The 24317-nt window shown below is 43.0% G+C and overlaps 2 protein-coding genes across 2 annotated transcripts in view; one reads left to right on the plus strand and one right to left on the minus strand.

Moving 5' to 3' along the window:
• Nucleotides 1-8365, plus strand: part of usp43b (ubiquitin specific peptidase 43b) — a 100687-nt gene extending 92322 nt beyond the window's left edge. Inside the window, exons 12-15 of the mRNA XM_083780080.1 lie at nucleotides 2826-3168; nucleotides 3553-3711; nucleotides 5404-5577; nucleotides 6395-8365. Coding sequence (XP_083636206.1) covers nucleotides 2826-3168; nucleotides 3553-3711; nucleotides 5404-5577; nucleotides 6395-7614 — 1896 coding nt within the window. The 3' untranslated portion in view covers nucleotides 7615-8365. The remainder of the gene's footprint in view (nucleotides 1-2825; nucleotides 3169-3552; nucleotides 3712-5403; nucleotides 5578-6394) is intronic.
• Nucleotides 8366-21455: 13090 nt separating this feature from the next.
• Nucleotides 21456-22427, minus strand: mchr1b (melanin-concentrating hormone receptor 1b; the record flags this gene model as incomplete). The annotated part of the gene is made up of 1 exon (XM_083779068.1): nucleotides 21456-22427. The coding sequence occupies exon 1, from the start codon at nucleotides 22422-22424 to the stop codon at nucleotides 21456-21458; it is 969 nt and encodes a 322-aa protein (XP_083635194.1). The 5' UTR covers nucleotides 22425-22427.
• Between the last annotated feature and the right edge of the window lie 1890 nt (nucleotides 22428-24317).

Consider the following 24317-nt stretch of genomic DNA (forward strand, 5'->3'; position numbering starts at 1 on the left):
TACTCTGTGCTGACTTATGTGTGCTGAAGTTTAGACTGAGCACAGCTTTGACATTTGACCCACCATTGAGTGAAAATGTCCAAGGCACTGCCAATTTATCATGTTTAACAATGTGTTTTGGAATGCAAGTGATGTTCAGTATTCCTACTGCTGCTTTGCTTCCACCTTGTGGAGATGGAGGATAAGGCAGGAATCATACAGGCGTCTTGATCAGACCTTATTACATAATATCAAAGAAAAGGAAAGGTCCGCACACTGGATGATGTTCCAAAACTTAAAAAGGTGTATTAATGGTTCCTTTACACCATGTTACATAATCTATTATGGACCGTTTGCTGTCTTTCCTTCGGTCTGTACACTTCCTTAGCACAGAGCCAAATGGAGACGTTTTCTTACCCGCCTACCGTTAGCACGCAAATACAACAGGGTTTAAGTCCGCCTGGACGGGGAATTAGCAACAGTTACATTATTGTGCACTTTCCTATCTGTTGGCTCATAACATATCAATACTATAATCCACCACTCCACGGAAGGGGAAGACAGATCCCATGCCGTCAGAACAACACAATGCCAAAATAAATACAGACAGATGCAATGACCAACGCTGGCTCAATAGCTCAGGAACGACACATTCCTAAATCACAAAAAACATCTCATTCTTAATCTGATTAGACAAAGAACAAACTACAACTTGCTTTGAAGCCCAAAAAGCGTGCTTAGGGAATACCGAACGTGAAACTATTCATGTTCATTTATAGGCAGCATAATACCACCAAATGTACATCACACATCAATGGTGTACTTATGATTGTACTACAGCATTTATTTGGCGAAAGAAAAGTTGAATTTAACCTCAGAGTTTAATAGATTATATGGATCTCTATGGTCAGCAGACGGTTAGCTGAGCGGTTAGGGGCCGTCTACAAAGTGCAACACCGAAAGTGAAAATCTTCAATAACTTCATTTATATGCAGAATATCACCACCACATTCACTTCACACATCAATGGTGTACTTATGATTGTACTACAGCATTTACTTGCGATTTATTAGTGAATACATTTTTCCCCTTGACTTCACTAGGAAAACCTCCATTTCAGGTACTTTTCCCTCTGAATTCGTATGGCCTACAGTCCACTTGCCATTAGGGTTATCGCTTGGACACACAGCAACATTATCTATCTATCCGTCCATCCATCCATCTCTATTAGCCTACTTTTGTGCCCAACCCAACTTCCCAAGACCATCTGTAAACAACTCCCCCCCCCCCCCCCCCCTATCAGTATTGTCATCTATTACATTGCATTACCCACAATGAATATCATTTGCTGTTCATATATTCAGAACGGGTAAGGACTAGTATTAATAACACTGCAGTTGTGATGTTTTACCACCACCTTCTGGAAATGAAGGCAGGTAAGAGTTATCTTGATCAACCAATTCATAGCCAATCTCCCACTTCCACTTGAAATTTCCCCCCCCTTCTCAGACCCGAAGACCTTGGTGTGACAAAAAGATAATAACCCTAGGAAGGCTGCTGCATCGCACACTGCCCATAACTTTGTTTTGGTTATTTTTCTGTTTTCTATAGTGTACACACAATACCAGAAACACATGAAGTTCTTACAGATACCATTATGTAATGATTGTTAACTACTTTCAATATTGTATATTGTATCCATATTTTGGACATGTTATAATAGGTGATTTAGATATAGATAGATTTTTATTTATATCTTTATTTTTTTATAAATCTTAAAAACGTGGAAATAATTGCTGATCTACAAGCTCACAACACATCGTAATGTGACACGTTGTGGGCTTGTAGATCCGCTATTTTTGCCATTGGGTGTACAACAACTTACACTGAATTCACAACAGCAACAGACATTCGCTGCCATGCTCTGAGAAAGCTGAGAATACTGACACAATCTTCTTATCTGAAATGTTGGTTTGTTACTGGAAATGTGAGCTGTGAGACTTCTGCCATGTTTGCTATTTGTTCCACCAAGCAAGCAGTGTTGACCAAATGCAGGCGGATCCCTGCGGAGCTTCATTATTCAGTCTTGCTGTTTACTTTATCTCTTAAGACCCACGGCTCTGTTGCACACAATCACACACATTTTGCCTTTTACACACATGCACTCAAAGAAAGTCACAGTCCATTTGTGTTTCCACAGCGAGGCTATTGAAGGCGAGATAGGCAAAGCTCTCGGCAGGAGGACGGGCTGGCAACAGCTCGGCTCAAACGGATTTTCTCCAATTATTTATCTCACAGGTCACAGGGTCGTAGGGAAGTATGGAAAACTATGGAATTTAATTTCATACTTTTCCAGGTCTGGCGTTGGCCGGGGGCGGGGGGGTTGGGGGGGCGGTTGCCTGCCCGGTCAGTGATTCCAGCTCGTGCTGTCGCCTTATGTGCCTGAGGTGTCCGTACTCCCAGGGGGGCCTCCATACATACATTCTGGCAGCAGTGGGACCAGGGGGCCTCCATACATACATTCTGGCAGCAGTGGGACCAGGGGGCCTCCATACATACATTCTGCCACTGAACTCTCTGACACCCAGCTTGCCCAGGGAGCGACCCGCAGGCCCGAAATCAGAGTCTGGATAAAGTATGGCATTTTGATCCCGGCATCCTTCCTCTGATCATCATGACAGTAATAAGAAGGACAAACGCTTTATCTCCAGGGTGGCCAATGACTAACACTATAGGCACTCCCATGGTAGTCAGTTAGAACACAATTTGTGCATGAAAACCATATGTTTGATATACTTAACCCCTAACAACATTATACAGTCTCTCTTTCTCTCTCTCTCTGTCAGTTAGCACCAGATGATGCATGGAAGTGTCCCCACTGCCTGCAGCTGCAGCAGGGCATGGTGAAGATGAGCCTGTGGACTCTGCCTGACATACTCATCCTTCACCTGAAGCGTTTCCGCCAAGTGGGTGAGCGGCGGAACAAGCTGACCACACTTGTGCGCTTCCCCCTGACCGGCCTGGACATGGCGCCTCATGTGGTGAAGCGCGGCCATGGTGCCCGGGCCCCTCCCCAGCCAGTCTCGTGGAAACGGCCGGGGCCGTCCGACTCGGCCTCCCCAGACTTCCTCTATGATCTGTATGCCGTGTGTAACCATCATGGAGGGATGCACGGGGGGCACTACACAGGTGTGAATAATGGAACTTATATTCACATATTACAAAACCCATGAAAGGTGAACATGTGAATCAAATACAGTATTGTACTCGGTCACAATGGGAAGAACAGTTTTTGGAAGGTTTCTGTTTTTGTATAGGCTCCACAGGACATATATGGACACATTTTCTGTGTGAGTTTCGTCCATATGCATGTTCTATCTGGTTTATTTTCCATTTTGCTATCGCAGTGTTCAAATACAGTATTGTACTCAGTCACAATGGGGATAAACTGTTTTTATAAGGTCTCTGTTTTTGTATAAGCTCCACAGGACGTATTGACACATTTTCTCTGTGAGTTTTCATCCGTAATCCATGTTTTATCTGGTTTCTTTTCCATTTTGCTATGATTCACAGCCTTCTGTAGGAACTCGGTAGATGGCCAGTGGTATAACTATGATGACAGCAGTGCAGAGCCAGTTCCCGAGGTGGAGGTGTGCACGCGAGGAGCCTACATCCTGTTCTACCAGAGACGAAACACCATCCCCCCATGGTCTGCCAGCTCCTCAGTTACAGGTTAGCAGCATAGTGACCTGTGTTGAGGTATGAATAATCTGTACGAATCACGGCGGTATCAGGGTGTCCGAAGTGTGATTGCAGGCCAGATTCTCAGCCATCCCCACGAGCCAATAACCGGTTCTCTATTTCCTGGAATTAGAAGCAGCTTCATGTTCCTTCTTCCTGTCTGACAGATGGAGGAAATAGCAGCTTATAAACAGTCACCTATTTGTTGTGAAGGGATCCTATGTCACAACATTTCCAATGCTCCCGGTAGTCCCATTCACACTGGAATGTGGAAGTGTGTACATACTGCACAGTTTGAGTTGCATACTGATAGGCAGAGAATTGTAAATCATCATGTTCCTCGTCAACATGTGGAGGGGACGGGGAGACCTGTCATGTCAATCTGTCCCTACTCATCACACGTTTGACCCAACGGGTGTAAGAATGCGTTGGATTGGAATCGGATTGGTTTTGTCAAATCTGAACAGCAAAAAAAGACAAAAACTTGGAAACTGATTTAGAGATTTAAACCACATTCCTAGTTTGAAATACTCCATTGTACATTGTATTGTATTGCTTGCAAATTGCTGACAAGCAATGCAATGCTTTGTGAGCTTGTATTTTGGGGCAAGCAAGTAAGTTAAGCATTACTCACGCCTATGACATCAACCAATTAAGGCTGTCCCCGAACATTCGGGGTTCGAACCTTTGCTCGTTAGGGTTGGCACTCGAATCTTAATTAATGGGCTTGAACCTTTTTTTTTTTTTTTTTTTTATATATATATATATATATATATATATATATATAATTCTTTTTTTAACTCAAATATTTCTCGGCGAGAATGCGATATGCATAATAAGAGTACTATGTTCATGTTGTGTTTACATGTTACATGTTTAGATGTCATTAATAATCAGGGGGGCACACAACCGATGTGCCAGTGTGCATACGTCGTCAAAATGTTTTCTGCGCGTAGATCAAAGGCATGCAAGGGGCATTCGCGCACGAACAGCTGATACAGTTATATGTAGAGAAATCTGACAGGCATTCAAAAGGAACTCAAATGTGATGTTAATGTCCTGTAAGTAGACTTAGAGTGTGTGCGTGTGTGTGTGTGTGTGTGTGTGTGTGTGTGTGTGTGTGTGTGTGTGTGTGTGTGTGTGTGTGTGTGTGTGCGCGCGCACGCACAACAACACATAATCATAATTAATAACCCATCCGTTACTACATGTGCAGGGCACAATACTGGGTTTAAAAACACAGCCGAAACATGAATTGGAGTCTGTCAACTCCCACAATTTCCTTCTTCCCATATTGCGTTGCAACATAACTCTAGGATGAGCTGCCCAAAGGGCTGCGAAATTCTAGTTACTACAATTAGAAGGAAGGTAGAGTTAATCAAATTAAACAGTCCAAGATCTCAGCTTTATCTGTAAAACTAAACATATTTTATCAAGCATTGGGATATTTTTGTCCCTTGGTGTAGATAGAGAATGTGTAGTGTATAGAATTACAATATATATATATATATATATATATACAGTATATATATATAAAACCATTATAAAGGAACATCTATCTATCATGCATTCAACATCAGGAATCAAATCTATTCTTTTTGATAATTGTACATTTTCTTAATTATTGGAACAAAGTCACTATAGAAATCCTTTTCCTTGTTTGGTTGTTTTTTTGCTCTTCAGGCTCCACTAGCTCCTCCACCTCTGACCACTGGCTGGTCCGACTGAGGGGGGGCAGTAAGAGGGACAGCCTGGGTTCTGCAGGATCCACAGTGAGCCCTGCTGGGCCCACGCCGGCTTCACATTCCCCTGAGCGGCATGTGTTCCGCGAGGAAGCACCTAAAGCACTGGAGACAAGTGAGCAAAACACTGACACAGCATGTTATATCATTCATTAATAAAAATCATACGCCGAGATCAATATATCTCATATTGTCGCTGTCAAATTTTAGATAGATAGATAGATAGATAGATAGATAGATAGATAGATAGATAGATAGATAGATAGATAGATAGATAGATAGATAGATAGAGAGAGAGAGAGAGATACTTTATTAATCCAATAATCCCAGAGGGGAAATTGAAGTGTTACAACAGCAACAGGCAGCCAGCGTTAGGCACCAAAAAACATTTTCTGCTTTTTAAATCTTTTGAGCAGCGCTAGCCGCGCCAATGCATGGCTTTGTGTGTAGCCCACTGTGACGTCATTTGGCAGTCAAGTCTATGGACTTTTTACGGAACAATTTATTGCCAAGTCAATGGCAAAATACATTTACTATGACACAGTACACTATGACGCAAGTGTCACAGTACACTATGACACAGGAAGTACCTTGCTGTGCTTAAACTAAACAAACACGCCACTTCACCTCCGCCTAACCGCTGCCTTCCTCACACTGATCCGCCTGCCTCACATTAGGGCCCTAAAGGTCAACAGAATACTGTACGTGTGCGTAGTGCGTACACACACGCACACACACACACACACACACACACACACACACACACACACACACACACACACACACACACACACACACACACACCCACACACACTGATTACCAATGATCGCTTAATTGCAGTGAAGCACTTGGAGAACTCTCCTCTTTTTTTTGTCTCTAGTTTGATGAATTAACTTTTACTTATACTCACAGTCACTCTGTCTTGCTCTAGATGTGTCTATAACCAAGCCGTTTGTCCGGGGAACCCAGGGCAGGAGCGTGAGCATGAGGTCACCCACCAAGCCCAAGGACACACTGAGTAAGGTCCTGCCTCTGCGTTGGTCGTTCGGCTCCAAGGATCGCTCCAAGGATCGCTCCAGGGATCGCTCCAAGGATCGCTCCAAGCATCCAGCGCCGCCGGCCCGACCTGGAGAACTGGTGGAGTACCTGGAGTCAGGACGTCGGCCGCGCTGCACCAAAGACCCCATTGTTACTTTAGTGGCCACTCCGCCACAGGCCAAAGCCCCGGCAAGGGCCTCTGAAGCTGGGGAGAGGGACCTGGGAAGCTCCCCCAGTGGCAGCAGTCTTAGCTGCATGGACAGACGCACTTCAGACACATGTGACTCCCCCAAAACGCCAGAGGGGCAGAGCAGGCCGGCTGCTGAGAGAAACATAACTAATAGCAGCCATGTTAAAGTCAAGGATGATGGCTCTCTGGTACAGAGGACCTCCAAGAGGGTTAGGCAGGATCAGGGCAGGACCCTGGACCTACACGCCCAGAGAGGGGCTATGTTGGGGGGGCACATCAGCCACAGTGCCCCCCCGAGCAGGGATTCCACACTGAAGAGAGCTAAGGTGCAGTCAGGGCTGACACCAAGGGGTCAGAGAGATTTATTACAAATGATCATGAACCCTGAGGAGAGGAAAGGGCTGAGGGGACTCAGGGGAGGTGAGGGAAGGAGCCAGGACAGCCTCTTGTCATTTCTGAAACCTGGCTTCATGAGAAAAGATATTCAAAGGACACCCAGCAAGGGGCATGATAGACGCATGAATGGCCATGTACAGCCGGGAAAGACGGCAAACGGTCATTTGGCGAGGCTGTCTCTCTCCAATGGAACCCTGACTGCGATCGCGTCGACCGACGACAAGAAAGCTAACGGTTTCCAGAGGAGCGACATCCACAACGGCAAAGTGCCGCTGTCCAATGGAAAGGTCGCGAGTCACAGCTCTGCCGACATCAAGCGTGCACACAGCTCCAGCAACATCCACACGAAGCTGGACTTGACGCTGCGCAGGTGTGCCTCCCTGCAGAAGAACGGGGACGTAGTGGCCCCTCCGTCCCACCGCAGCAACCTGCTGTCAGAGAAACCCAGTTATGCCACTCTGCAGAGGACGCGGTACAGCACCACCTCCCTGGGCAGACAGAGACCCGTCCCAGAGTCTTGTTTCTGAGCCTTGGGGTCAACTAATCCATGCAGTGGCACAACTATTTTGTTAAATGTTTTCCCCAGGTTATTCGGTGCCACGTTGGGTGAGTTGCAATGAGCAAGCACATGCACGGGCAAGTTAGAGAGCACATTTGTAGAAAGTATACCGGTGGTATAATTTTGATGATGATAATCAACACAGTTGTGGTCAGTAAACGGAGAGGAGGGTCAGACCTGCCTTGAAACCTTACAGTATAACAAGAACACTTCTAACACAAGAATTGTGAGAAATTACTCAGAAATGACCCCAGTCTGATTTGTTTTGTTTTTGTTGTTATTATGACAATATTATTTTTCTACACAGTATTCATAATGATTTTAATCAGTAACTGGTTACCTTAGTGGCTGCTCACGTGGTTACAGTTTGTTTCATTGTAAGTGCCTCTAGCAATCTGAAATGATTGTTCAACATTAGGACCACTGTATTGGATTTACTTATGGTTAAACCCAGAATGCCACCTCACAGTTACAGTACAGGCCTGAGACGGAACTGCTTTTAAAAAAACATTCCAGTAGACCGCTTGTTTATTATTTACCTATGTGTGTTTAAAAAACTAAAACTACTATGCAGAGTTACTGAGGAGACATACTGCTGTAATGTCCTTTTTCTGTTTTATGCTTGATTTAGCAGTAGATACATGCAAAGGGGAGAATTTAATTAATGCTGTGTGTGTGTGTGTGTGTGTGTGTGTGTGTGTGTGTGTGTGTGTGTGTGTGTGTGTACACCTGCACTGTAATGTGGCTGCTATAAACCCATACAGTTATGTGTTTGGTAATTTTTAATACATATAATTTCCTCAATGCACTTTAAAAAATAATTAGTAATCTTTTCTCAGTGCCACGCATACCATTTTCAGAAATTGTTGACATTGTTCATTGTAGAAAATGTAATTTAAATGTCAAATTAGAAATGATAGAATGAAGAAAATGCCAGCACTCAATATGTCCTTTTTTCACATGATTTTATTGACCTCTGACGATCAAACTATAATGCATCACTAAGCCCTATACCCTATTAGCACCTATAAGGATGTTCTCCACCTTGGCAGTACTATCTTCTCTCACATTTGTGATTGGTCATGAGAGGAACTGGTAGAGCATGTCCATTATTATGCATTGCAAAATTTAAGCCACGTGTGTGTGTGTGTGTGTGTGTGTGTGTGTGTGTGTGTGTGTGTGTGTGTGTGTGTGTGTGTGTGTGTGTGTGTGTGTGTGTGTGTGTGTGTGTGTGTGTGTGTGTGTGTGTGTGTGTGTGTGTGTGTGTGTGTGTGTGTGTGTGTGTGTGTGTGTGTGTGTGTGTGTGTGTGTGTGTGTGTGTGTGTGTGTGTGTGTGCGCCCGCGTGGGAAAGTAAGACTTCTTTTTGCTGCAAACTTCCTCAGTAAAATGAAGCCATCAAAAGTAACAGGACCAATCTGGAGAACAACTTCCATCTTTTCCCCACTTTCTGAGCTTTACAGATGTCATTAGACTGCCTGCAAATGTGGCAGTTTCCTGCATTTCTGTAAGTCTTAGTCTTTACAGTCACACATAGTCCAGGCAAAGTAGCATTTCCAGACAGACTAATTAAAATAGAATTTGTTTCACCATAGATCATCTCTATGAGGTGTCTAGAACAACATACTAAAAGTCCTAAGAAATCCTAGATGCGGAAATATGTTTAATTCTCATCAATTCAAGATGTGTGCTAATACCTCGAGAAAACTAAACACCCTAATGGGCTTTTTTTTTCTTTTGTCCTATCACAATGAAACTTTCCACAATGAATCTTAACATGAAAACTAAACTTTTTTGTATTACAAGTTTCTCTGAAACTTAATTTGAATATGCAAATTAGCTTAATATATATTGAATATGCCCACATTTGCATATCACAGAAATTACTTTTCCCCAAAATGTATAATATTTACATTGTTGTTTGTTAATGATATCAAACACACTGATCAGACTTTCATGAACCATTTCATCGAAATATTGTGACTTCATAGAATAACATCAAAAACACCATTCATATGTATGACAAATGTATAAATCCGTCAAATCTTCCTCCAACCATCCTACTGCTAATGGTTGATGGCAATGCTGCTTTTGGACTGGCCTCTAACCTGAAACCTGCCGGGCTTGGTTGTACCTACTGGGGGCATAACCCCCACCGGTATAGTCCTCAGGGTCACAGAGGCCAGGTGACCTACCTCTGGGAGGACATCCCCTGGCTGCAGCAGTGTCTCAGTCCATCCCAGTCTTCTTGTTCCTGTACTCTGCAGACGCACCTGAAGCTGTTGCAGGCCATCTCCCACCTCCAGGTAGACTCCATCACACATCTCCCACCTCCAGGTAGACTCCATCACAAAGCTCTGTCACCTCCAGGTAGACTCCATTACACAGCTCTGTCACCTCCAGGTAGACTCCATCACACAGCTCTCCCACCTCCAGGTAGACTCCATCACACAGCTCTCCCACCTCCAGGTAGACTCCATCACACAGCTCTGCCACCTCCAGGTAGACTCCATCACACAGCTCTCCCACCTCCAGGTAGACTCTATCACACAGCTCTCCCACCTCCAGGTAGACTCCATCACACAGCTCTGCCACCTCCAGGTAGACTCCATCACACAGCTCTGTCTCCTCCAGGTAGACTCCATCACACAGCTCTGTCTCCTCCAGGTAGACTCCATCACACAGCTCTCCCACCTCCAGGTAGACTCCATCACACAGCTCTGTCACCTCCAGGTAGACTCCATCACACAGCTCTGTCACCTCCAGGTAGACTCCATCACACAGCTCTCCCACCTCCAGGTAGACTCCATCACACAGCTCTCCCACCTCCAGGTAGACTCCATCACACAGCTCTGTCACCTCCAGGTAGACTCCATCACACAGCTCTCCCACCTCCAGGTAGACTCCATCACACAGCTCTCCCACCTCCAGGTAGACTCCATCACACAGCTCTGCCACCTCCAGGTAGACTCCATCACACAGCTCTGTCTCCTCCAGGTAGACTCCATCACACAGCTCTGTCTCCTCCAGGTAGACTCCATCACACAGCTCTCCCACCTCCAGGTAGACTCCATCACACAGCTCTGTCACCTCCAGGTAGACTCCATCACACAGCTCTGTCACCTCCAGGTAGACTCCATCACACAGCTCTGTCTCCTCCAGGTAGACTCCATCACACAGCTCTGTCTCCTCCAGGTAGACTCCATCACACAGCTCTGTCTCCTCCAGGTAGACTCCATCACACAGCTCTGTCTCCTCCAGGTAGACTCCATCACACAGCTCTCCCACCTCCAGGTAGACTCCATCACACAGCTCTGACACCTCCAGGTAGACTCCATCACACAGCTCTGTCTCCTCCAGGTAGACTCCATCACACAGCTCTGTCTCCTCCAGGTAGACTCCATCACACAGCTCTGTCTCCTCCAGGTAGACTCCATCACACAGCTCTGCCACCTCCAGGTAGACTCCATCACACAGCTCTGTCACCTCCAGGTAGACTCCATCACACAGCTCTGTCTCCTCCAGGTAGACTCCATCACACAGCTCTGTCACCTCCAGGTAGACTCCATCACACAGCTCTCCCACCTCCAGGTAGACTCCATCACACAGCTCTGTCTCCTCCAGGTAGAGTCCATCACACAGCTCTGTCACCTCCAGGTAGACTCCATCACACAGCTCTGTCTCCTCCAGGTAGACTCCATCACACAGCTGTCGCTACAATTATGTTGTGTCTTTCCTACTCCTTAAAGGTTTCACATGTGACATTAATTCATTTATTTTTAATGTCACAATGACACAATCCCTTTAATGTTTTGCAAATTCATCCATCCATTCATCTTCATCCGCTCATCCGAAGTCGGGTTGCATAGAGTTCCAGACTTCTCTTTCCTGGGCCACGTTAGCAGGGGAACCTCCCCTGTTGTTGCTACCTTGTCGTGGTGGGGAGGCTTGTGTGCCTCTGTGACCCTGAGGACTATACCGGTGGGGGTTATGCCCCCGGTAGGTACAACCAAGCCCGGCAGGTTTCAGGTTAGAGGCCAGTCCAAAAGCAGCATTGCCATCAACCATTAGCAGTAGGATGGTTGGAGGAAGATTTGACGGATTTATGCATTTGTCATACATGTTTTTGATGTTATTATATGAAGTCACAATATTTTTATGAAATGGTTCATGAAAGTCTGATCAGTGTGTTTGATATCATTAACAAACAACAATGTAAATATTATACATTTTGGGGAAAAGTAATTTCCGTGATATGCAAATGTGGGCATATTCAATATATATTAAGCTAATTTGCATATTCAAATTAAGTTTCAGAGAAACTTGTAATACAAAAACGTTTAGTTTTCATGTTAAGATTCATTGTGGAAAGTTTCATTGTGATAGGACAAAAGAAAAAAAAAAGCCCATTAGGGTGTTTAGTTTTCTCGAGGTATTATCACACATCTTGAATTGATGAGAATTAAACATATTTCCGCATCTAGGATTTCTTAGGACTTTTAGTATGTTATTCTAGACACCTCATAGAAATGATATCTGTTGAAAAAAAAACTATTTTAATTAGTCTGTTTTTTGGGTCTAAAATGGGCTAGATTGCCTGGACTAACAGTCATTGTTCCACAGTACAGTGAAGCACACACCACTGGCCAAATCCGCCAGTCAGACAATGAAGAATTTATACTTCTTCGCACAACCATGTTGTACAACAAAAAAATATATTTTCAACAGAAATGCGTGTTGAAATTATAAAATAATCCTAACATGTTGAGATTTTAAATAATTATACCTTTATGGGGTGCACAGATAAGCTTCACGTTACTTAAACGTCATTCATTCGTTTCAATAATTCTATATTTATAGGTAATACACCATCTTCTATTATAAATGCTTAGGGAGTGCACAGCAGTCGTCGTAGATCTTTGTAAACCCATTGCTCTCTGTGAGTACAGAAGCAGTTGTGGTCGATTATTATTTTGTATTTTCAAAAGTGCCATTGCACTTGACTGTCCAGTGCATTATCCTTAAAAATTTGAATTTGAATTTCAAAAGAGGTTTGCACACAATCTTCTGTAATTTTCAATTGCTTTCAATCAATCAGAAGTAATTGCTGGGTTAAAAACAATTGAAATTTAGAATAGAATAGTATTATATTACGTTGTGTTGTTATTATTATACTTAAACACACATTCAGCGAGCATAGTTTCTAAAGCACCAAAATGAGCACTTGTGTGTTGTGGCAATTACTAAGGGTGAACAAAGTTAATGGGAAAATGTGGGGTTGACTATATTTTATATGCAACATAAAAGAAAAGTAATCACTAAGTTCTCAGATTTGAGGTCACTGGGTGAGGTCTCTAAGAAGCACAAGTGGACATGAATTAACATTATACAGTACCGGTAGTCTAGTCGGCCCTGTATCTGACTGCCTGTAATGTCTGCCTAATATACTGGAAGTTCCAAATTAAACACCTTTTCCTCACAACTAATTTCAGTGTGATGTACTTTTCCATGTGACCCTCTCATCCCTGCACCTTTTTATATATAAAACTTTGATCTACTGTTATATCTTTTTTGTGTTCTCTGTTGCATGTTCGATTACAGGAATGACATCTGAGAAAATTTTGTTCTTAAGCTTACAGAGAAGTTAAATTATGCGGGTGAAATTTTGCAGACCTTTTACCAAGAATATACTGTAGGCTACACTTGCATTAAAGGTTTCCTCTGATTAAGCAAGCTGAGCTAATCTCATGCTGTGAAAGATGGCTGTAGTAAGTAATAATGGATGCATAAAAGATCTGCCTCGATGGAACTGCTCAGTCTCTGATCTCAAAACAGCAATTTTCATTGGCTCATAACGATGTCTTTGTCCGTATAGGTCCAAAGTTCACGTGTAGAAGTTTTCATGCATTTTGATCAAAGATCCTGGGAGGACATCGATTTTAACTGTTTTTCATATCATTAAAAATGGCGAGTGAACTAAAGGTCAGAGGTCAAAAGTCAGAGCACAAAAGTTGTTCGGCATGAGGAGACACGTGTATCAAAGTTTCATTGCCGACGGTCAAATGGTTCATGAGCTACGCGTTCAAAGTTTGCATTTTCAATTGAGTGCTATAGCGCCACCCTTTGGCCAATGGTCGTGGGCCACCGTTTGGCATGACTCTCTACCATATTCCTGCGTTTCGCGAAAACCGACTGCACGGTTCAGCCAGAACTGCTATTTTTGGCGGGACTTCTTGGTCCCTTTAATACAAAAACAGTAAGGGACCGTACTTGGTCCCTTAATAATCCCTGGCAGTATTGGTGTAAACAAGTTAGTTATTGGTGCATAAGTTTCATACGCCATACTGTCTGTGTAACATTCATTTTAGTAGTCTGTTTTAGCGACATCCCTGTAGCTCCATTGTCAATCATTGCAGCATTTGTCTATAAAGAAGGAATGCTGAAAAAGGAATGTTGCAGGATCTTTTGGTCAGAAATTGTGTGCTTATACATAATTTTTTTATTAAACAATAATGCGTAATAGTGTTTGGAGAAGTTGTAAAAAACACATTTATATAGAATTGTTATTGCAGAAAAATAGTGAAACAGTGAAAGATGATATCGAAAATAACTTTTAATTGAGAGAGTTATACAGTATGACTTTAGAAGTTACCTGGTTTTGTTTTCCTTTGATAAAGTGATGGTGGTCACACACACACACGCACAAGCTCCACAGACTGCCTCTCCGGAATCCTGACCCACGATATCCTTTCTGACGACGTCTCTGCTTGGTCCCTTTGCCCCCCATCGCCTTCTCCCCCCCCAGCTTAATAATAAAACCTGTCAAAGATTGTTCTGTGTCTGCCTGCTTTAGTTTTAGTTAGTTTTGTGAACACACAATACAGTTTAAGTTTCGTTTTTTCGTTAGTTTTAGTTAACTATAATAACCTTGGTCCTTTCTTTCATCCACTCGCCCTAACCCCGACATTTTTATGTAGACTTAGATAGCATTTTATGTAGACCTAGCACTATAAAGTATACATGCATAGTTCCATTATTGATATTCCACTGTTACGTTCTTAGCTTACGTATCTCTTCTTCTCTTAGGCCTTTAAATTCCCTGAGGAACATAGGCCATTGATGAGACTCCTCCATCCCCTTCGGTCTTGTGCCCTCCGCTCCAGTTGTTGCCATGACAGCCCTTGCGCCTTCATCTCCTGTTCCGTGGTTCTTGGCCTTCCTCTCTTCCTCTTGCCTTGCGGGTTCCATGTTAGTGAATGTTTTGTTATTTATTTGTTATGTCTTCGCAGTGTGTGTCCTATCCATGTCCATTTCCTCCTCCTGATCTGTGCTTCTATAGTGTCTTGACTAGTGAGGTCCCATAGGTTGGCATTGGATATTGTGTCGGGCCAGTAGATTCCTAGTAGGCGTCGGAGGCAGCGGTTGAAGAATGTTTGTATTTTGTTGAGTATGTTAGTAGTTATTTTCCAGGTTTCTGAACTGTGGAGTAGGGTGGATTTGACATTTGAGTTGAATGTTTGGTTTTGCGTGATATATCTTTTGCTTTCCAGATTTTATTTAAGATGTTTCCCAATTCTGGCACTGACATCCTCCTCCGTTCCTCCGTTCCTTCCTAGGTATGTGAAACTGGCTACCTCCTCTAGCTGGTTTTGGTCCATGGTTATTGTAGAGTTGTTCTTATTGTTGATCCGCATTAACTTCGTTTTTGCTGCATTGATTTTGAGCCCAAGTGCATCCGCTGTTGTCTCCAGTTTGGATGATTTTTCCTGCATCTGATGGTGTGTGTGTGCTAGGAGTGCTAAATCATCAGCAAAATCCAGGTCTTCCAGCTGCTCGGTCATGCTCCACTGTATGCCAGTTCGGCTATTGCTAGTTGTTTTTGTCATTATCCAGTCTGTACAGTGGATGAACAGGAAGGGCGAGAGCATGCATCCCTGCTGCACCCCAGTCAGGACCTCAAAGGCCTCTGACTTTGCATCCCTCGGTAGGTGTTCTTTATGATGTTGATCAACTTTGGGGGGATGCCATAGGCATAGTGTGCCATCAGCGTCCACAGCATCTCCCGATCCACACTGTCAAAAGCCTTTTCAAAATCTATGAAATTGACATAGACAGGGGAGTTCCATTCAATCCACTGTTCGATGATAACTCTGAGTGTGGCTATTTGGTCTGCACAGGATCTATTATTCCTGAAGCCAGCCTGGTTTTCCCTAAGTTTCCCATCAACTGCCTTTTGAAGCCTCTCCAGTAGGATGTGGTTGAGCACCTTCCCTGCAGGTGCATTATACCTCTGTAGTTTTTACACTCCCTGAGGTCTCCTTTCTTGGGAATCTTGACAATGATGCCAGCTGAGTTGGTTCTGCTCTGATGTAAAGACAAGCCCCAGGCAGCTTTGAACAGTGTGCACTGATACACCAGTGTTGATACACTGATACACCAGTGTTGATACACTGATACACCAGTGTTGATACACTGATACACCAGTGTTGATACACTGATACACCAGTGTTGATACACTGATACACCAGTGTTGATACACTGATACACCAGTGTTGATACACTGATACACCAGTGTTGATACACTGATACACCAGTGTTGATACACTGATACACCAGTGTTGATACACTGATACACCAGTGTTGATACACCAGTGTTGCTCTCTTGACATTCCTCCATTTATCTGTGTTTGTCTATTTACACAGTAAGGAATAAAGATCATGTGAACCGTTAATCCAAATGTTATGGAGCAGTATGTTATTAAATGCTTGCTTGATTTATTTTAAATAATTAAATTGCAAGGATGAACTCTATAGCACTCTGTTTGGATTCATTAAATTAAACATAATATGTCTGTTTGTTTAGATTTTTTGCTAATCGTATGCGATACCAGGGTTGTGGCTCTTTCGGAGCAGGAACTTTGGGAGGTGGGAACTGGGAGGGGTAACATTTGGTATTTTTGTATTGACCCATATGTGATTTGAAAAGAAACGTTGAACAAAACAAAATTAACAAGCAACTCACTGCACATATTCAAAAAGGTATTCCCGTAAAGAACAAGAAGTGATTACAAAACTCCTAGTGTGATGTCCTACATTATTCACAAAGCAAATGTGGTGGAAAAAGAGCAACATTAGGAACATGTAGCACTGCTAGCTGTCTGATGTATTGGAATTACATAGACTTATAGTGCTACAACTGCTCATATATCCATACTGTAGGCTATGTTGTGGGTCATCTGTGCAGCTTCTGTCCCAACTAATTCACAAACTGCTGTAGTCTACTGTACATGCTTCTCACTAAGCAGACTTTCACAGGAAGAAACACAAGTTTCCTTGTGTTTTCTTTGTCATCGATATATACTTACTGCGTAATGATTTACAGTAGCACCGTTAGCACGAGAAAGATAACATTCCGTGTCAAGCCTTTCATTAACTGAGCATCCGGTAAATGTCGTGTAATGCAAGGCTTATGTTTAATTTGAACAGTTTATTGTAAGAGAAGTATCACACTGATGAAGGCTGGATAGCCGAAAACGTTCCTTTCTACGAAACGTCATTCAGTTGTTACGTAGAAAGGAAAATCACACCCGTGTGAACTCAGTGGTGCAACTCCCCTCGCCCCCTGCCCCCCCCCCTCTCTCTCTCATTATTCTGGCACAACAGTGCCACTTTTGCCCCTACTGGTACTATAAACATATAGTAACATAGTCACATAGTCACGAACATTGCTGTTCCTTGGAGTGGTTGCACTACTCAAAAACGAAATGAAATTCACTCTTGCCACTGTGTGTGGCCAGCACCTGTTTTCGCAAGAGAATTATCTGTCCCATATAGAACGATACATCTGAGTCCGCGGTTAACTCACTGACCAAGCGTCACTTTCAGAACCACTTCTTCAGCCATAAATGCTTTGAAAGCTGTGTTAAACTGCAGGCTTGCATGTCCATAATATCCAGGTGCATGTCAGGCTGGTACCCAGTGATGTGCATCTGCTCATGAAACTGTCAAAGAGCAACCTGAACTCTCAATGTAATGAAAATGGGATGTAAGAAAGATAAATAATATTGTAGATCGCATAACGGTTAGATTGCACAGATTAATTTGGTATGGAGCATCAACATTGCCTTGTAGGGTTTGTATTTAGAGCATGCATCTTTCAATAATTTCTTAAATAAACAGTTCCCCACATTTTTACAGAAATGATCGAATGTTTTTCATAATGTGAAAGATGTTGATTAAATCTGAAAACGTGACCGTTAAATGAACCCCCATCCTCTGCCTTTCAGTGTTTATTGTCACTTGAATATTTGTTTTGTTTCTTTCTACTATAATTGTGTATACATATCGTCTTATACATTAAATACACATGGACTTAGTGTACTCTTATTTGAGCCATGTAATAGGCAACAAGAGGTGTGTGTGTGTGTGTGTGTGTGTGTGTGTGTGTGTGTGTGTGTGTGTGTGTGTGTGTGTGTGTGTGTGTGTGTGTGTGTGTGTGTGTGTGTGTGTGTGTGTGTGTGTGTGTGTGTGTGTGTGTGTGTGTGTGTGTGTGTGTGTGTGTGTGTGTGTGTGTGTGTGTGTGTGTGTGTGTGTGTGGCCGGCCGCGCGTGCGTGTGCGGCTATGGGTGAATAGACATTGTTTTTCCATTGTCATCTTCTTCACGTCATTCTTCACGTTATGAAAAGGCAAGAACACAGTACTGCCCCTTCCCCCAGCATCCGCCACAGACAACCATGGTCCTGCTTGAAGTGTAGCCTACTGCTATTTGTTTAGTGAACCCAAGAAATATTATGTTTTTCAGCACACACAATGATAATTCTTCACATTATGAAAAGGCAAGAACACTTAATACTTTTTTCAGCACTTTATTGACATAATTTATTACACTATTTCTCAACGTCTAGTCCGGGGCACACCAGGGGTCCAATTGAGTTACAGACCTCTTACGGGTCTGTAACTCTGAGAGTGTAGGGCCTACATTGGAACCAAATGTAGATTGGGGTTCCAAAGATCTTTTTTTTTTTTTTTACATAATATGTAAAAACAGACCTGTAAGGGGTGGTCCCCAGAACTGAGAACCAGTGTTTTAGTGTAAAGTCATATACAAATTAGTTGTTGGGTATTATTGAATGGTCTTATTCAACACAAAAATGTACATCTGTGCATGTTTCACCCGTCAAACTCCATGAAACATCTGCACACTATATAAAACACAGACTCCTATTAAGCGTCAATAGAAGTGTGACAGGTCACAATCGGTTTGAGGAACAAACCAGTGTTCATTTCACTCTGACTGTAATAGTTTACCCAAATGAAAAAGGAAAACGAGGAATTTAGCTGGCTCCATCATTTTTTCTATGAAACATCTTACACATGACACAAATGCTGAAGAAGAATGTGAGCAGTGACAACAATTGTATACGACGAATTCAATATTCCTTTAAGATAACAGGCAAAAACAATTCATCAAAGCATCACAAGTGGAATTTTCCCAGCTACAGTGGGCATGACAGATTATGTCGTTAAGCTGTATCTGGCAGTTCTATGAAGATGGTTCAGTAATGTATGCAGCATGACTGCATGCTGAGAATTTGAATGTATTTCCTGCAGCGGCATCTGTAACGCGAATTCAACACCACCAATATATCTGACAATGAAAGTGTATTGGATTATAGGACAGGGGTGGGAATTGGGCAACCACTTCTTTTTGATACCAGGTGATCAGACTGGGCTATTGAGGTGATCAATTGAGTATCATTAATACTGAATTGACTATGCTTGTATTATTCCAGTTATCATCCTATAAGATGTAAAGGCAATGGTATAAGGACGTCAATGGAAACAAGCCATAGGCTTTTTTGGATTTAAATCATTGATCATTCATAATGTATTGATTGATATTGATAATATAATATTAGAAAGTGTTTTTGACAATATGTTTTTAGGTGTGATAATTGATTATAAGTTTTCATGGAAACCCCATATACATTATATAACAGCTAAACTAGCGAGAAGTGTTGGTATCCTGGGCAAAATAAGACATTCTTAATTACAAATCACTGTACACCGTGTATTGCACCCTTATAACACCATATCTCACCTACTGTGTGGAGGTGGGGGGTAACACCTACAAAAGTAACCTTGAGCCAATATACATAATGCAGAAAAACGCAGTACCACGCCGTGGTGCCAATAAGCAAGCTCCTATACTTGTAGTTTCCGGGCAGCGGCTGAATTGCGGGCCGCGTCTCGGATAATGGCGGTGACGAAATTGGAGCCTTAAGTGGTCATGCTATTTAAATTGAAAGGATTCAGTTTTATGTACATTTGCCCCCTTTTAAGTTCTGTTCTAGCCACTTTCAACCTGGTGTCCATTATTCGTGGGCATGTCATCTTTTAAAAGACTAAAATAAGATCAAAATTCAAAACAAATTACATGCTGTGCCCATTCCAGCATAAATATGTGCCAGAAGCTAGATACACTTTATGTAACCAGTTTTTATGTACAGCATAAGACTACCACATAACAAAGTAACAAAAGTGCTAAAATCATAGGATTGAGATTCACACTCCAGAACATAGAAGTTCAATTATATATTCAATTATTTGAATACATTTGATCTGTCTGGTGTATTATTATCATCACATGGGAATGTCAGTCAGTTTTCATTTTGCAAGGTGCTGTTTTTTAAATTGGAAAGGAAATTGCTATTATTAACGGGTATGCACCAGGAATTATAAAGAGATGACTAATAGCATTGAATGGCTGGCAATGTCAAGGGTTAATGGGAAACTCAATTAGAGGAATGAATTCACTTATTCAAATTTTAGGTTATGTAAAAATCAGGATACTGTACATTGGGTAGCCTCGATACCCAGGCTTTCATTTCGTCTGCGCGAAAGATGAACAATGTTCTCTTGTGAAATAGTCAGCACTCTTGGGTTAATATAGTGTGAAGGATTTTTTGAAGGACAGTTTTATGAAAGCCTTTTCTTTAAAATAGACATTTTGAAAAAGAATCAGAAACAAACAAAAGAAGAGAATTTGATATGAATGAATTTTGTGACAATACTATACAATACTACCAGTACCAGTAAGACACCCTGAGGGCGAGATCGCTTGCATGCATCCGCCTGGGTGACAGCAGACTGTTGAGCGAGTGCTAGCGCTTTGGCATGGGGGCTCAGATCAATTAATTTTGTACTGGCCATATATGGAGCGTGTCTTGCATGTGTGTACAGGGTTTGATGAGGTCATACCAACATATGGAATGTCAGAATAGGTCAGCTCCATATATGGAGATCTAAGGGTGGCAGAGGGGGTAGTGTCTTGAGTGTACAGGGTTTGATGAGGTCTGGCCATATATGGCTATATCCAGGGTTTGATGAGGTCAGTGTCATGATCTTAATATATGGAGACGGCCATATATGGAGACGGCCATATATGGAGCGTGTCACGAGGCGTGACTGTCTGACGACCATATATGATGGCGTGTCGTGTCACGAGGCATGATGGACTGACAACCATTATATGGAGGCGTGACACATCGACTGACAGATGGACGGACTGACAGGTTTTGCAGGTTTTCATAGTATACTAAACGACACATATCCAGATTTGCATTACCTCCATCCGTTTTTTTTTCTTCTTTTTTTCAGACAGTGATACGGTATAGTGTCTTCAGGTGACGAAAGAGAATCCTCAAGGGGTGGTGGGCTATTAGATGGCTGTGGTGCTCAGGGAGACCATAATGTTGCTGATGGCTGCTCTTTAGTCCACTTTTAGAGTACAGTCACATGGCAACATGTTTCAGAGTAGTTCCCTGGATGTCCGGGACTGATGAGACATATCTGCTGCCATCCTCAGAGTCATACTGCCATCGGCCATGACCTCCGGATCCACCCGGAACACCCTGGGCGTTTGTCGAAGCGCCACGATGAACTGTCTCTTAAAGGTCTTACTCAGCACAATGTAGAGGAACGGGTTGATGCAGCTGTTGGCGTAGCCCATGCTAATGGCAATGTTGTAGGCGTACAGGAAGGCAAACGACGGCCGCTCGATTACCAGGTGTGCCAACTGCAGGATGTAGTAGGGAGCCCAGCAGATGAAAAATGCCAGGCATATAGCCACCGCCATACGGGTCACCCTGCGCGTGCGTGTCCTCAAGCTGCGCTGAGGCAGGGGAGCCACCGTGGCCGACATGTTCTGCAGGATCTTGAAGAAGACTGTGCAGATGATCACCAGAGGCAGAGCAAAGGCCAAGATGAACTGGTAAAGGGTGAACCAGTATGTATCCGTGGTGGGGTTGGGCAGCAGTAGAGCGCAGCCGATCGAGCCGTCCCTGAGGGGCATGAGGCCGGCGTACATCCACACCGGGGTGATAGACACCAGAGAAAACAGCCACACCAGTGCCACCACAGTCTCGGCCATGAAAGGGGTTCGAACGTGGTTGAAGCGTATGGGGTGGACGGTTGCCAGGTAGCGGTCGAGTGTCATTGCGGTGAGGATGTACGTGCTGACGATCTGACTGTTGGAGTCCAGTGCAGTGATGACGGTGCACATCGTAGCACCGAAGCACCAGGAGCCGTTTCCCACCAGCTGGTGGATGAGGAAGGGCATGCCGAGGAGGAAGAGCAGGTCCACAATGGATAAACTGATGATGAAGATATCTGGCACGGTTAGCTGGGCCCAGAACTTTGTCTTCTTGATGATGGTGTAGATGACGATGCAATTTCCAATTGTCCCAAAGACGCAGATGAAGCCAAAGATGCTCGGCATGAGCACGTTATCATAGGACTGATTTTCTGGTGGAATTGAATTAAAGGGAGAAAGAATTGACAGACAGACAGACAGACAGACAGACAGAATATATACTGTTAAAGTTAGTCATTTCAAACTGACACCTATCTAACTATGAGTTTAGGACAGTGCTAACACATGGCCAGGATCAATCCCACCTTTGTTCGTCATTCATCTTCCAAGAGCCATGATCTTTTGATGTATTTTTAGATGAATATGTCTTGTCTGCTTTTTCTTATACATTATATATATTACTGGAGAGTGGAGATGATTAATTTTGGTTTCACTGCACCCAATTGGTAAAAAAGGGGGGGGGGGGGGAGTTACAGAATTCTTATCGTAAATAGTTTTTTTGTCTAATGCACTGATATTAATCACCAGTTAAAGCTCCATTCAGATTGGCCCATTAATAAAGGGCCATCTTAAATCTTGCATTATCAGTTTATTACAAATTAAGGAGCATAGCTTATATGATTAGGATTCCTCGTGCATGCAGCCAGGTCTGCCAGGTCATACTTTTCTTGTTTTTTGCTCATTTCTTAAGCTACTATACACACTTTTACCAACCAAATCAAACTAGCCTAGAATATCGAGAACGAGATGAAGCAGTTCAATTGTTAACTCACCGTTCAATAGAATCTCAGATGAATTGGGGGAGAAAGAGGAATTCGTAATATATCCAAAGTCCATCTCAAATGGCTCTGAAATAGTCAACAGGCTACAGAATTATTGGTATACGCAAAGCTGCGCGCTTTACTGTCCCCCAAATTCCCAAGCTATTCTAAATGTTATCTCTCGTTAAAGTCAACTGCACCGCCACCGAGCAAGGACTCAGCCAGATATAAATATAAATTAATAGCAATTAATAATAGTCTATAGGCTATAGCCTATACTCTCTATTCTGCAAAAGCCTATTATCCATTCACACACTGATGTTCTGCCGCGGTTGGAACACGCGCCGCATGGCATGCTCGCACAGCTATAAAGGAGTGCAGTGTAGGAGTGCGTAAAACGCTGGAACGCTGCATGGAAGCCTATATCGCCACTTGACCTCAGGCTCACCCACAATGTCAATCGTATAGCAGCAGCGTGAACAGCAACATAATGTACACTGACGTGTAAAAGAGAAGAGAGATAAAACATATCCACAGCATTTCACATTTAAATTTAAATGTAGGCCTAACATGTATAAATGCATTAGCCTATACGAGTTGCTATAGGCCTATAGGTCCAGGAGATTTTATTTCATTATTTTGCATATATAACAAAATTACCTTTTATATTTAATATTCTGAAGTAGAGCTATAGGCCCATGCAGTTGCAGATAGGCCTATGCCCTATAGGCGTACATTTCTATATAGCCATGACCTATATAGGCCTTTTGCATGGATATGGCTACCCGAGGGGCTTGTTGTTTGGAAGTTTGGCTTATATTAGGCTATAGCCTATACTTTTTTCCAGCACTGGTCGTCGACCAACACATGGGCACAAGACCAAAGGAAAGGAAAGGTACTATATTTTTACCCAGGGTAACTGGACTAATCATCAGATACTTGTTTACAGCCAGGCCCTGCTTATTTCATAGAACATTTCATGGTAGTGCATGGTTCAATGCCTTGTCCAAGGGCACTTCAGCGGTGGTATTTTTTACCACGTGCATGTAATGCCCGGGATTCGAACCCCGGCCGCGGTAGCAAAGGGATGTTTACAGTTTAATAAATCTGAAAATGCATAAATTGAAAATTGTCTTTATTGTCAAATGTTGTGTCTTGTCAGACTCGTAAATCCAATCCCATCGGATTTCTCCACTCCATCCTTGGCCAAAATGTCTTCAGCAGTAGCCTACCATTGTTTGCAGTTTGCACAGTGCTT

Source organism: Protomyctophum parallelum (assembly GCF_964188405.1).
Source record: "Protomyctophum parallelum genome assembly, chromosome: 13".
Taxonomy (NCBI): Eukaryota; Metazoa; Chordata; class Actinopteri; order Myctophiformes; family Myctophidae; genus Protomyctophum; species Protomyctophum parallelum.